General features: G+C 38.3%; 1 protein-coding gene across 5 annotated transcripts in view; it reads left to right on the top strand.

Moving 5' to 3' along the window:
• PLGRKT (plasminogen receptor with a C-terminal lysine) overlaps positions 1–11,128 on the top strand; it is a 61,567-nt gene extending 50,439 nt beyond the window's left edge. For all 5 annotated transcript variants that reach the window (XM_082842850.1, XM_082842848.1, XM_082842849.1 and 2 more), the window contains 3 exons: positions 6,484–6,614; positions 7,187–7,296; positions 10,740–11,128. In XM_082842850.1, coding sequence (XP_082698976.1) covers positions 6,484–6,614; positions 7,187–7,296; positions 10,740–10,861 — 363 coding nt within the window. In that variant the 3' untranslated portion in view covers positions 10,862–11,128. The remainder of the gene's footprint in view (positions 1–6,483; positions 6,615–7,186; positions 7,297–10,739) is intronic.
• Positions 11,129–15,070: the final 3,942 nt, after the last annotated feature.

The following is a 15,070-nucleotide window of genomic DNA, read 5'->3' as shown; positions in this document are numbered from 1 at the left end:
ATCCCTGTAAGGTAACTATGTTGCTCCTAGAGATAGAGAAATTGGAGTCAAGACATTTAGGGGGCTTGTGCACAATCACATAGCAAGTTTGTGACAGAACTAGAATTTGAACCCAGTCCAAGTGACTCCAATGTCTGTCTCTTTCTATGAGCAAAAAGCTGTGGAAAGATGAACGTGCCTAATCTGGGTAAGGATTGCTGGCTGTGGTCTAGGGGAAGACTGTCAGGACATGAAGCCCAAGAGGTAAATTGGAATAGGATTTTTAAAGGCCGTGTTATGTCTAGGAATTAGAGAACCAGTAAAATTTTTTAAGCAGGAAAGTAACATGAGATTGCTTTTGAGATAGGAATAGAAATGTAAATAAATATAGAGAGAGCCATATAAAAGATGGATTGGAGGGAGAAGAAACTAGGATAGAGACAGATTGGTGGTAATATAGTGCTTTTGTTGATGGGTAATGATGCTCTGAGCTGGAGCAGGTACAGCAGGAAGAAGGCTGGATTTAGAGGTGTGCAGAGACATCTAGGTAAGACTTGGCTGTCTATCTCCCTGTGGGGATGCTCAGAAGACAGTTGGAAACACAATATACCGCTGAAAAGAGCTCCAGGGTAGAGATTTAGAATTCAGACATCATCAGCAAGAAGTGGTAGCTGGATCCTGGAAAGTGATAATATCACCAGGAGCTGAGAAGACCAAGAGGAGATGGATGAGAAAAAAATTCTAGGGGAAAGTAAACAAATAAAGGATTTGAAGGACCCTCTCTGGAAAAGGTTCTAGTACCTCTGTGGTTTTAGGAGTTGCCTTTCCCCTTTGTATTTCATTTATGGAAGGGGAGCAGGTCTTGACTTTTCAGAACTTCCTTAGCTTCCTGTTCTGCCCTCACCTTGAGCACAGACACTAGTTTCCTTATAGAGCCACGGGCTGGCCTTGTTCTCTCCCAGGGCCCTTGGCCTGAGCCCCAAACACACGCTTGCACAACAGCGTAGGAGAGGCCACATCTCAAGAAATGTTTAGAAATCAAGTCTCCAGGCCATGGTCATTATTTGGATGTGGTGGTTGCCCCCAGTTCTCTGAGAAATTAGATATGACAACGAGGAGGAGGTCACAGGGGCCTTAGGAGGCTCACATTCAGAGAGTGCTGGTCACTGAAATCACTACAGGGATGGGGGCATAAAATCAGAGACAGTGTGTAGAGAGGCTCTTTTAAGGGGAATTAGAGTAATTCAGGTCAGCCTGTACCCCCATAAATTTAGAGCTCATTACGCAGTGTCTTTTTAAAATTCTTGTATTAATTATAATAGAAGGCCAAAGGCTTTTCAGATGGTAACGACATACCCTGCCTGCTTTACTCCCGTTTTCCACATTGACTTGATTACTGCCAGTGTACTGAGAGTAGACTGCAAGGTTGGGCCTTGGAACAGGCAGGCCTGGGTTTGAATCCTAGATCTGCCATTTGATAACTGAGGCCACAGGGAAAATCAGTCGAACTCTGATCCTCAGTTTCCTCAACTGTAAACTGAGTCAGTACATCCTCTGCTCAGCTTCCATTCCATCCAACTCCCTTATGGCAACAGAGGCTGGAAAGCCAGAGGCAGATTTCTCAGACTCTTGCAGCTGGGTTTCACATCTGACATGGTTCTGCCATCTAGGCACACCTGAAGGAAACCTGGGAGGTGGACATGGGCAGTATAAAGCTTCTAGAAGATGTTGGATCTTCTTGTAATCACTGTAGTGGAGCTGACTGACATTTGGGAATGTGGAGGTGGAATTTCAGTATTTGGTTCTGAGCATCTATGACAGAAGGCAGTAGCTGTGGGGTTCCCATAGGAGAGTCCCCTGTTCTGGCTGAGCATTTCTCCCTGCTATGTTATTCCTGATAGTATAGGACACAAACTAACTTCCATGGCTCCCCTAGAAATTCTTAACCTGCCAAATACCTTGCAATAAGTCCCATTCTGTTTAAATTACTAATTGGAGTGGATTCCATTATCTTCAACTCATAGACCAGCCTCACAGGGTTTTGCAGGAAAGTCAATATATGTAAATTAAGTACAGTGCTTAGCACCTGGTGAACCACATTATTATTTCTATCAGTGTATCAGCTGCCACAATAAAGTAGAAGTAAGCATCTTACACTACCTTAATGATTTTCTAATTTTATTTTTGAAGCATATTTTGTTTCTAAGATTTTTTGTTCTAAGTATTATAGAATAGAGGTCTTAGCTTTGTGCACAGCTAGGATTGACATAGAGGAACGTTAATTATCAAAGTAAGAAATATGTACTCTTTAAAATGAGGAAATCCAGGATAAAAGAAAATATGCTTATTATCATTTTTTACTTAAGTTCTGGAATTGTCTTCAACTTCAGTTAATAGCATTTATAATGTACCAGACACTGTTAGCAGCTATGTCTTTACAGAATTTTAGATAACGGACGAGAACGTCACTGATCTTTCGTTCTTTCCCAGGCTCTACTCATCTTGTCAGCATCTTTTGATCTTGCTGGAGAAAGTCCATATATTTTAGAATCCATAAGTAATATAAAGGGCTTTTGCTAAACTGGAATTCTTAGTTTTTACATAGGGTGACCTTATTGTTTACAAACATCTGAGAATAAGAGTGGATTTAATTGTGTTGTAATCTTTATTGGAAGGTATGTAACAAGATGCTGTAACCAAAGCTTTTAAGCTTCTGAATAATACTTCAATTTTTTTATTTTCATAAGTCATTGATTAAACAATGGACTTATTTTTAAATCTATTTATTTATTTTTGGCTGTGTTGGGTCCTCGTCTCTGTGCGAGGGCTTTCTCTAGTTGCGGCGAGCTGGGGCCACTCTTCATCGCGGTGCGCAGGCCTCTCTTGTTGCGGAGCACAGGCTCCAGACACGCAGGCTCAGTAGTTGTGGCTCACGGGCCTACTTGCTCCGCAGCATGTGGGACCTTCCCAGACCAGGGCTCAAATCCGTGTCCCCTGCATTGGCAGGCAGACTCTCAACCACTGCGCCACCAGGGAAGCCCTGGATTTATTTTTTAAAAGCTTCAATTTGTTATTCATTTCCCGTTCCGGATTCTTCCCAAACTACTTACTGGATGTTGAACATTTAAAACATCTGTAGAGCAAGTTAAACTTAAATGCCACTTGTCACAGCTTTCATTATGGTTGCTTTATTTTAATGATCTTTATGGTTTGTTTACCTGAAATTCTGATTTTGCTTTTAGTTTAGAAGGTATCAATAATGTCTCTGTTAATTTAAAAAAGGCATAGACAAATATAAAATATTCATTTCTGATAAAACAAAATCTCTTTTGTGAGAAAACATGCAGAATAGCTTTTTGGCATTGTCCAGTTAAGCAAATAAAAAGACATCTTTTCTATTACATGTGAATATATTATGCATAAGTTAAAAGACTGTTGGAAACTAAAAACACAGAAGTATACGGATTTTTTTCAAGGTTGGCCTAATTATTTCTCAAAAATAGGAAAGGCTCTAATTAATAAAAAATTAAAACTACAATGAAGATAATTTATAGGACAATGTCATTGCCTTTTTTGTGCTGTGAAAATGTTTTATGTGTCCACATGAAATTTAATCATTTTAAGATTGTATTAAAGGGAAACGTATTAAATGGTCTGTGGATTTTTACATAGTTGCCCCTTCTGAGAGTCAAAAGATTGACAAATTACTGAGGTCAGTAATTTTGTGGCTGCCCTTAATATTTTTTAAACAAAAAAATCTGAAGAGTTAAAATACACAAGAAAGAGTGGATGTAACAGTTTTATGAAGGTGGTCAGAATGTGGTTTCTCCTACTATGAACAATGATTTTTTTTAAAGAAACGCTATGATGATTTTTTAAATTAATTCATTTATTATTTACTTTTGGCTGCGTTGGGTTTTTGCTGCTGCGCGCAGGCTTTCTCTAGTTGCAGCGAGTGGGGGTTACTCTTGGTTGCAGTGCGCGGGCTTCGCATTGCGGTGGCTTCTCTTGTTGCAGAGCACGGGCTCTAGGTGTGTGAGCTTCAGGCTCTAGGCACACAGGCTTCAGTAGTTGTGGCACGCGGGCTCAGTAGTTGTGGCTTGCGGGCTCTAGAGCACAGGCTCAGTAATTGTGGTGCACGGGCTTAGTTGCTCTGTGGCATGTGGGATCTTCCCGGACCTGGGATCGAACCCATGTCCCCTGCATTGGAAGGCGGATTCTTAGCCACTGCGCCCTGAACAATAATTTTTAATAAGCTAGCTCCCTTTTATTATATTCTCTTTAAAATTAATTGTGGCTCTGTAATTGTTAAACTAGTACCAGCTAAGCCTGTAAAATCATCTTAGTCTGAAGTCATAATGAGGAACATTTTAATTTCAAATTGTCCTATAAAGCAGTATCAAAAGTAACAGAGATAGGAAAATAATTATTATAAAAAGGTGTAAAATTCTTTTAAAATAGGATAAAGAATTTTATATTTATGATTTGGGTTAAAGACTGTTACAGAAACTTACTGTACATGTTCTCTTTTGCTCTTGTTATTAGCGTCAATATTTGGGGAAGAAGGGTGAAAATGAATGTACATTTAGTTAAATAATGCCTATTACTGGTAAATTAATAATTACATTAATGTAATTATCCCTTTATGGCTATTGAAAAAGTTTGGTGATAAAATTTATTAATTAATTTGAATTTTAAAATGTATTTGGACCTAGACCTGTGACTTTAAATACAATTTTATAAAGTATGTGGTAATTAATAAAGTTTTAATTGATAATTAGCATCATAGCTGAATGATGTCCTTCATCAGGATTTTTTGCCCATGAAAGAGAGGGTCTGCATGGATTTTTTTTCAACTCTAGACTTAGTTTATTGCAGATACAGTCTAGCTGATTTTCAGTTTCTCTGATATATGGAGATGATTGCTTCTATTCTTACTGGTAGAGAGTAGAGACCTAGAATATAAGATTTGTTTATAACCATTTAAAAAAATAAACTTAAATTTTAGAATAGTTTCAGATTTATAGATAAGTAAAGTTAGGGTATTCAGAGTTTCTGAATAGCCTTAGTTTTTACCCAAGTGTCTATTATTGGGTTCCTGGGCCCTAGGCTTTGGTGACTCTCTGGTAAGCCACATGCTTTCAATTATCAGCTACCTTCTATGACCCTATCCAGGTTGACCTGGGAACCTTGCAGACTTTATCCACAACCCTTGGCAACTGAGGGAGACTGGGGTGGCCTCTCTCAGGCCTTCTTCTATAAGCCTAGATCTGCTCTGCAACCATTTCTGCTTTACTTTACTTTTATTCTTTTTTTCTTTTTTTTTTTTTTTTTGCGGTACGTGGGCCTCTCACTGTTGTGGCCTCTCCCGTTGCGGAGCACAGGCTCCGGATGCGCAGGCTCAGCAGCCATGGCTCACAGGCCCAGCTGCTCCGTGGCATGTGGGATCCTCCCGGACCGGGGCACAAACCCGTGTCCCCTGCATCGGCAGGCGGACAGATGCCCCTTCCCAGAATTCTTGTCAGGAGGCAGAACTACAAGTGCTCTCTGTCTGAGGATTCTCAAATTCGAAATCCATCACATCCCCTGGGGCTTCAACCCCCACGAGGGGTCACGGAACCAAGCCCCATCTTTTTTCATAAAATCTCATTCTCCTCTTCCAGTCCCTTCCCACAGGAGAAAGAAGGCATGGAAGGAAAATTGAGTCACATTGTTACTCATTCCTCTCACACTATGGTTTATATGCTTGCTATCCTCTAGGCTTTGCTAATGATACACAGTGCCAAGATTTGAGAATTTAAAAAGAGCTCTTTTCTCTCTCAAGAATCTAACTCTTTCAAAATAATGGGCTTGGGTTTTCAGACTGTTGCTTCTCCTATGTATTTTCTAAAAAATCCATTCAGAAATACAGTCTCCTGTGTTCTGCACTGTATCTGCTTTCTGTTCTAAGGCAGTGAAAGGCACTGACTAAAGTGGTGAAGGACTTGAGGCAACAAGAAAAATGTGGCAAAGAAAAATCTCTATTGATATCTCAAAATAATACCCCTCTACCATCATATTATGATGCAATATGGACCCAATACTTCAAATGAATTTCAGTGTGGAGTTGGATGGTTTTGGAAGACAAAATGATTTCAGTGCAAACGGTAATTAAGGCCAATAAAGTGTTTCTGTATTTAAAGGCACATAGATATTTTTCTCACATTTCATATAGTAAGCTGAACATATATTTTGGGCTTGGATAAACGTTCCAGACTACATGCATACAAGAGCTGAAGAAGAATATCATACTTATTCCATATATATTCCAGATTTCACTGCCAAGATTACAGTTGGGGAAAGCAGTCCAGAAGGACTTTAGTCAAAGTCTCTTGAGATTAATAAAAGAAAAAACATGAATTAAAGCTACTGAAGAAAGAAAATCCACTAGAAAAGCAGATTATTAACTCTGTGCTCGGATTCAAAAGATGAATAACCACACTTTGTCTTTTGTTTTGTCCTCAGCTGGAAAGGCAGCTAATGATGCAGAATGAAACGAGAGAAAGACAAATGGCTATGCAGATTGCTTGGTCTCGGGAATTCCTCAAATATTTTGGAACTTTTTTTGGCATTGCAGCCGTCTCTTTAACAGCTGGGTATATTTGCTACTTACTTTAAAATTTTCTTCTACTTCTTTTTGTCTCTGCCATGATCATATTATTAAGTTGGCCAAGATAGGACTTTGATCCAAATAGTACACATATAGGCGAACAAAGTAACCCTGATAGCTTAGTCCTTGGCAGTAACTCTGTAGAACCAGGATAGTAATAGTTAATTCTTCCTTTAGTTTCTTAGATTTCTTCTGTACTTTTCTCCATTTTATAAGTAAGAGAGAGGACTGACTTTGCCACAAGACAGAAGGAAGTCTCTACAAATCAATCTCCACAGTCCCTAAGGGATAGATATCAATACTTAAATATTTTTAAAATGAGTAATCTGAGCCTCAACATCAAATAAAGATGAACAAATCATAGACCCTACCCAAGAACTGCAGAATCTGCTGAGGGATTATGGGTAAGCAAATCCTATTTCCATAGAAGAATTAAGTAACTTCTGAAATGGAGGATATTCTTCCCAAAAGCAGATAAATTATTTCCTTTCATCAAGTACAAAGATATTTATTTACAGGTTATTCCTTGATATTCATTCTTTTTTGTTCTTGAATCAGAGCAATTAAAAAGAAGAAGCCTGCCTTCCTCTTCCCTATCGTTCCATTAGGCTTTGTCCTTGCCTACCAGTATGACATGGGCTACGGGACCCTTATACAAAGAATGAAAGGTAAGTCTTTGATAAGTCTTAGACCAGAGTCTCAATTTCTGATTCATTTTCTGGTTCCAGGATCCACTCCTCACACCCCCTTGACTTATGAAAATTCTGACAAGACTCTCCCTGAGCTACCAATGACCGATATTTCTGCCCCCTCTCACATAGTGGTATGCTGGAGTCACCTCATACCAGCTCACAAGAACCAACCGTCAAATGTTCAGGAATTTTGTAAGCTGGTTGTTAAACACAGTCATTATTAAAAATTAAATTATATAAACTAACACAACATTGTAAATCAGCTATACGCCAATAAAATTTTTTTTTAAATTATATAAACTTACAATTAAATAAATTACAGAAAATACATAATATTAAATTATATTAAAAACACTAATAATCAGAACTTAGTTTCTAATTATTTTACAAATATCTGTACTCTTAAGTTATGTATATCTATTCTTTTAAGTTATGTATATCTACTGTATCTGTATGGTGGCAATGCAGATACAATATATAGACACAATAAAATACAGATACAACTCTGACTTCAGTGACATCCCATTGGTATGTCAGCTTGAAGGTGGTCATGGTGGGAGTATTTACACCATGGAAATCTACAAATACCAAATCAAGGCTTGACTTACTATTTTGTTGATTGTCTAGATCAGGGGCTGACAAACTATGGTCTGCAGGCTGGCCACCTATTTTTGAAAATAAAGTTTTATTGGAACACAGACATAGCCATTCATTTCTGCTTTTCCATTTCCATGACAGAGCCGAGTCACTGCAACAGATATGCAAGTCCCCACAAGCCTAAAATATTTACTATCTGGCCCTTTAAGAAAGTCTGCCAACCCATGGTCTAGAGTTAAGAAAATGATGAAGAAAATGTTAATGATGTATATTAATCTTAAAAGTGTGTTGTGTCCATATCCATTATGTTGTGAATAGCATAAAAAATTCAGGAAATGTCCTAATATTTAAAAACTGTTATCTGATTCAACAAAGTCCACAATATGACTGTTTCACTTTTGTCCTACTCATTAACGTAAATGAAAACACCAACCATCATTCATGTTGAAATTATACTTTCTCATCAACTGCTTAGGCGAGCTATGGATAAAAGAGTTCAGCAAAAATCAATAAAAACATTCTTTGAGGATCAATTTGCTATATAGAATTTATGATAAAGGGTACTGTACATGTTATTATCATTTATAAATTGTATGCTACATATATTTCATAGAAGTAAAATTTATAATAAACTTATGTACATAATAAACTTACGTACATTTGTTTTTGTTCTGGAAAGCTGGTTGTTAAATTTTCACTAGTACCGTACTGCTCCCACTGAACTCTGGCTTTTATTGCCCTAGAAAATAGCACTGCTGCCACAGATGCCATTCCTGTCCCAAGAAGACAGAGTTTCCCATTAGTCTAGGATATCCATGTCTTCCAAATTCCCACCACTACACACCTCTCATGAGGATCCCTATTTCCCTAATCCTCAAGCCTTCAACCCAGAGCATGCTGGAAACATTGCTTTCCCAAGCCTTCATTTTTGCCATCCTGTTCTCTCCTGGGCTATAGGCCCATCACTATCCCTGAGGCTCTGTGGGGACTGGTTTAGTATGGGAAAGGAGAAGGTGCAGGTATTGGGAGTAGGCAGTAGAACATTTCATGCACAGACTTAGGGAAATGGAGGAATTATATGTTCTTAAAAATTCCCATTTGAAAATAGAAGTACATTTTCCACATAGAAACTATGTTAAAATGTCCTTTGGGGTCAGACATTATTGGTATCATAGTTCAGCTATATTGTGGGCTAAACAGTGTTTTGCTGATGGCCTAGAAATTTATTTATAGCATATATTACTGTGGGAAAATGTATTCTGAGTTCTAAAACACTGATCTACAAATTAACTTTTGGAGTACAATTCCATTTTAAGCTGGAAACTAACTGTACAAAACTGATTTACTTATGTTAAAACTCATTTCAATAACCTGCTCAGGTTCATGTTACTCATTTGCTTAAGAATTCATTAGTCTGAGCTCAACTATGTCTCACTGTTTATAAGAACATTAGAGTTCTCAGTCCCTCATAAAAGTTAGTATGTAGTATTAAGAAATCTCAACTCTATTATACAGCATTCACTTGAATGTATTACTAATGGAGGGCAAATTTATTTTCTAGGAATATTTTGATTGTATAATTGGGAAGTAATTTTATTACAGGTCCATCAGAGTCTATAGAATATAAAAATTTAACTTCCAAGGAATGTTGTGGAAATTTCCTGTTTAAAAAAAATAAAATAAAACTTTAGAATCCACCAGGAAATTTACCATATTAAAAAGTTTAGTTTATAATATATAGCCCTGTTAACTAGAGATGACCCCAAGATATATACTTCCTGTTTAATTGACTTTATTATCAGCCATTCTGTAAACATATACTAAGAATCTGCCATATGGAAGGCACTCTCTCATGGAAACATCTAGTCTGTCCATCAATAGCCTGCCCAATTACATACAATTTTATAATGATTTTTACTTACTATTTAAGATTGAGAAAAAAAAATGTTTGCAGATTGTTGGAATGCTGTGATAATTTGCAAATTGTAGCCTGCCCTGTTGGGTTTGGAGTATAAATTAATTGTGCATTAAAAGAGGAATACTTCAAGAAAACAACTGCCTTTATTCCCAAGGAAAGTTTATGGAATGTCAACAACATATATTATAGTTTTTCAGAATTTCGCTAGTCTTCAACAATAAAAGTTGGCAAATGTCACTGTGCCCAAGAAATTACTAGCTATTATTTAAGAGGAATTGTTTATAAAAATGTGTATATGTGTGTGTATGTATGTATATATGGACTAAAGAACATTTAATATTATTTGGGGTATTTATAATTAGTTTCAAGTCAAAGATTAGCTTTCCTGAAAAATTAGAGTTTTTTAGTAAACTTTATTTTCTTCTCACATCACTTATGATATAATAAGGGGCAACAAGAAGAACGATATGGGGTTTCACCACCCTAAACCCCTCCTAACACAACTAATAGTTATCCTAACACAACTAATAGTATTCTTTATAACTAAAGAATACCAAGTACTATTTTTTTTCCTTGAAGGAAAGTCAGGATGTTTTCATCCTGATTTTCCTTCAAGGAAAAAAAATAGTACTTGGTATTCTTTCTCTTCTACATTTTAAAATGCTGTCTTCTGTCAAAGTCTCTGGCATCTGATTTATCTCTTTATGAATCTTCAGAATTCATTACTGTGTTTCCTTTGGGAGGTCACTTCACTGGGGACAGTGGGTGAAATATGTAACTGTGAGATCTGGGGGCATGCCTCCACACAGTGTTACAGCATGTCAGTGGAACACAACAAGTAGGTCTTCTCACAAAATGCTGATGACCCCTTTGTCACCTTGCACATTTCTGTACTTTATTTAAGGTGAAGCCGAGAACATACTGGAAACAGAAAAGAGTAAGTTGCAGCTGCCAAAAGGAATGATCACATTTGAAAACCTTGAAAAGGCAAGAAGGGAACAGAGTAAATTCTTCATAGACAAATGAAATCATGTTTACCCACCAAATCTCAAAATACAGAATTGTTGACTTGAATCACAGCCTTTACAATTTTTTAAATGCTTGAGATTTTGATATAATGGTTTTTATTTTAAAATAATAAAATTTAAGATGAACTTTGTTAAATTATTTTAAAATAAAATGTATAACATTCAACACAAAATCATGGAGGTACTCTACTTTCAGATTGCCTCTATATGTGTGTGTATCACAAACATCTAAATGTAAAATTAATAAACTATATTTTTTTGAGTTTCTGGAAGCAAAAGTTCTGTTGTTCTCATTTCTCTGTTGCACACACTTGCCCCATCACAGTAATCTCCCACAGATACTGCTTTTATTTGGATTTCTCAATTGTGTCCTGTCTCCACATGATAGAAAACAACTAATATTAATGATTAACATGTATATTGCACTTGCTATGGCCATTGTCTGATTGTTTTGCACATATTCTTGTAATTATCCCAACAATCCAATGAGGCAGGCATCATTTTTTTTTTAATAAATTTATTTATTTTTGGCTGCGTTGGGTCTTCATTGCTGTGCACGGACTTTCTCTAGTTGTGGTGAGCAGGGGCTACTCTTCGTTGTGGTGCATGGGCTTCTCATCGCAGTGGCTTCTCTTGTTGCGGAGCACAGGCTCTAGGCGCGCGGGCTTCATTAGTTGTGGCATGAGGGCTCAGTAGTTTTGGCTTGTGGGCTCTAGAATGCAGGCTCAGTAGTTGTGGTGCATGGGCTTAGTTGCTCTGCAGCAATGTGGGATTTTCCCGGACCCGTGACCCCTGCATTGGCAGATTCTTAACCACTGTACCACCAGGGAAGACCCCATCATTTTTTTTTTTTTTTTTTTTTTGTGGTACGCGGGCCTCTCACTGTTGTGGCCTCTCCCGTTGCGGAGCACAGGCTCCGGACGCGCAGGCTCAGCGGCCATGGCTCACGGGCCCAGCCGCTCCGCGGCACACGGGATCCTCCCGGACTGGGGCACAAACCCCTGTCCCCTGCATCGGCAGGCGGACTCTCAACCACTGCGCCACCAGGGAAGCCCCCCATCATTTTTATAGATGTGGAAACTGTAGCATAAAGAGATTGAATTGCTTGCCTAAGGTCATACACAGACAGAACTGGGACATAACCCTAAATGGTTTGGCTCCAGAGTCTATACTCTAAAAGGTCTTGAAAAAGTTATGCCTTAATGCATTCTTGACATGCAAAGACAATTGTGAAAGACAAAAGGTAAAAACATTCAAATAATGACTCAGGGCACAGTTTCTAGAGAAGTGGGAAGGAGGGGAAGGTTGATTAGGATGTCCACCTTTTTATTTCCACTCACCAGGAAACCTATACTCATAAAATAATCCTATTTATATCCATTCCTACAGTTGCAAACCCTACATACACTAATTCCAAAGATATTTATTAATACCTGCTATGTGTCAGCCACTGTTGTAGGCACTGGGGCTACATGAGTGAATGCATAGACAAGGTTGCTATATCTTAGGCAGATAAATATGTTCCAGTGAGGAGTGGGAGAGCTGGGGAGAGAACAAATAAACATGAAGATAAACAAGTTCATTTCTGATGGAGACAAATGCAAACAGGATAATAAAAGAATGATTAGAAGAATATTGGGGGAGGCTACTTTAGATGTGGGACAGTAGGGACTGCCTCTCTGCAGAGGTGACATTTGAGCTAAGACTTGAATGAGGCAGTCCTGTGAAGAGCACATATGGGGACAGGGAAGAGATCTCTAGGCAAAGGGAAGAGCCAGAGGAAAAGCTCTGAGACTTGGCATGGCCAGAGAATAGAAAGAAGGCCAGAGAGAATAGTGGAAGATGAAATCTGAAGGGGGGAAACAATTATGAATATAATGGCCACTACCCTCAAGCATAGCAAGATACGGTTTTGAAACAATTAAAGGTGGATGGACCTAGAGTCTGTCATACAGAGTGAAGTAAGTCAGAAAGACAAATACCGTATGCTAACACATATATATGAAATTTAAGAAAAAAAAAAGTCATAAAGAACCTAGGGGTAAGACAGGGATAAAGACACAGACCTACTAGAGAATGGACTTGAGGATATGCGGAGGGGGAAGGGTAAGCTGTGACAAAGTGAGAGAGTGTCATGGACATATATACACTACCAAACGTAAAATAGATAGCTAGTGGGAAGCAGCCGCATAGCACAGGGAGATCAGCTCGGTGCTTTGTGACCACCTAGAGGGGTGGGAGGGAGGGAGGCGCAAGAGGGAAGAGATATGGGAACATATGTATAACTGATTCACTTTGTTATAAAGTAGAAACTAACCATTGGAAAGCAATTATACTCCAATAAAGATGTAAAAAAAAAAAAAACAAAGCTGTAGAGAACTTGGGCCAAATCTTGAAGGATCCACTGAATTTCTCCAGGAAGATAAGGAAGTGAAGAGGAAGGGCATCTTGGTCAGAAGACTGATTAAAGGCACGTCCATGTGTGTCAAGTCCGGGGATCGGCTGCTGGTTGTTCAGTTTGCCGCGAGCAAGAGGTTCCTTACATGGGGTACTTTTTAAGAAGTGAGCCTGGAGGCACAGCTCAACTCCTGAAGGACCTTGGGTGTAACAGTCTATAGTTTGCACTCTATCTTCAGGGTGATGGGCGTGAAAGAATCTGAATTGGGATCGGGATTAGTCCATTGCAGGGGGAAGATCCCAGTGCCCAATCAATTGCTGCAATGGTCCACCTGAGCATTCACCAGGGCCCAAATATGGCTAAGGCGTGGCTTTGGGGATGGATTCAGGAAAATGAAAAGGAATAATAACAGGACTAGGAAACCAGTTTGAGGTTGTAGAGGGAGAAGGTGATTTCCTTTCATTTAATCCACATGGATTATCTGGGGCCTCTGGAGAACATGGGAAAGAAGTGATTGGGAGGCATACTGGTAGTCTACTGTATATCTAATATCTAGCATTGGTTTGTAGACCATGTCAGAATCTGGAATTGTAAGTCTTTCTATCCCCTAAGTTCAATCATGCTGTCCAAATATTCCTGACATAGTCTAGCCAGGGCTTACCAAGAGTGGGTTTGAGTCCCCTGCAAGGGTTGACTGGCTAAATAACTTACATGGGATTTGTGTTGCTGTGAAACATATCCAGGCCCTGAGCCCCCTCTGAACCACCAGGCCATTCATTTGTCTTGGCTTCTTGGCATTGACCGTGAGTTAATAATTGTTACTGAATAGAGCCTCTGCTAAACACATGCACATACTCACACTTCTGTTTGCTCCCAATTGTGTGGTGAGGCAAAAATCAAAGCAGAGCTATTAACTAATGGTTTTGCAACTCGACTATATTAAAATATATCCCAATTGTCTTTGGTATTACTGATTATCCAAAGCTTTCCCCCTAATTTATTATTTACAGTATCATTTAATTGAAAAGACAAACATTTATGCCCTGATTCTTGAGCTGTTCCTTAGTCATTTATGTTAATTAAAACTTGCATTAATAATAAGCCCTGATTAACAACTAGACATCTGACATTTCCAAATACTGAGCCTGATAGGGTCTTTGTTCAGCTAGCTTATAACCACAAAGTTTTGTGATATTACAAGAAGAATAAGGAAATTATTCTGAGAAAGTGTATAAGAAGGATGAGAAACTATTGTCTGATTATGAGCAAAGATTTAGAGATTAAAATAATGGTAGCCTCATCCAGTGTCTTTGTCAGTGATTAGGAACAAAGTTGGGGGGAAAAATCTCATCTTCAGTCCATGTGGCTACCCATTTCTCCCCAAACATTGTTGGTTCAACTAAAGCAACACAGAGACTCTCTTAGTGTATGTGGAGGTTGTCATAGTTTAAAGGAAATAAATACGGGTCCAGAAATTCTCTACAGCAGAATGACCCTTTTTGGAAATCACTTTACAATAGTAAATAATATTGTAATATTAAAAATGCAATTTATGACATCACAGTACCTAAGTGTTTTGAATGTTTTAAATTCATATTTAAATGAGACAACTGGGGACTAAAATTACAAATAAATAAAGTTTATATGGTGTTCCACCCAATTCAGTTTGTGTTTGGGGGTAATGGTGAATGGTCCTTAGTGGCGCAGTACTTAACTGCACTTTGTAAAGATTATAGCAGTGTCCCAAATCTACTCAAAACAGTTTTAATGACAAATACTGAAATTATTGTCAAGATGTTAAAGAGGGAG

Source organism: Leucopleurus acutus (assembly GCF_964270905.1).
Source record: "Leucopleurus acutus genome assembly, chromosome: 7".
Classification (NCBI taxonomy): Eukaryota; Metazoa; Chordata; class Mammalia; order Artiodactyla; family Delphinidae; genus Leucopleurus; species Leucopleurus acutus.
This window is presented reverse-complemented; position numbering and strand designations above follow the sequence as displayed.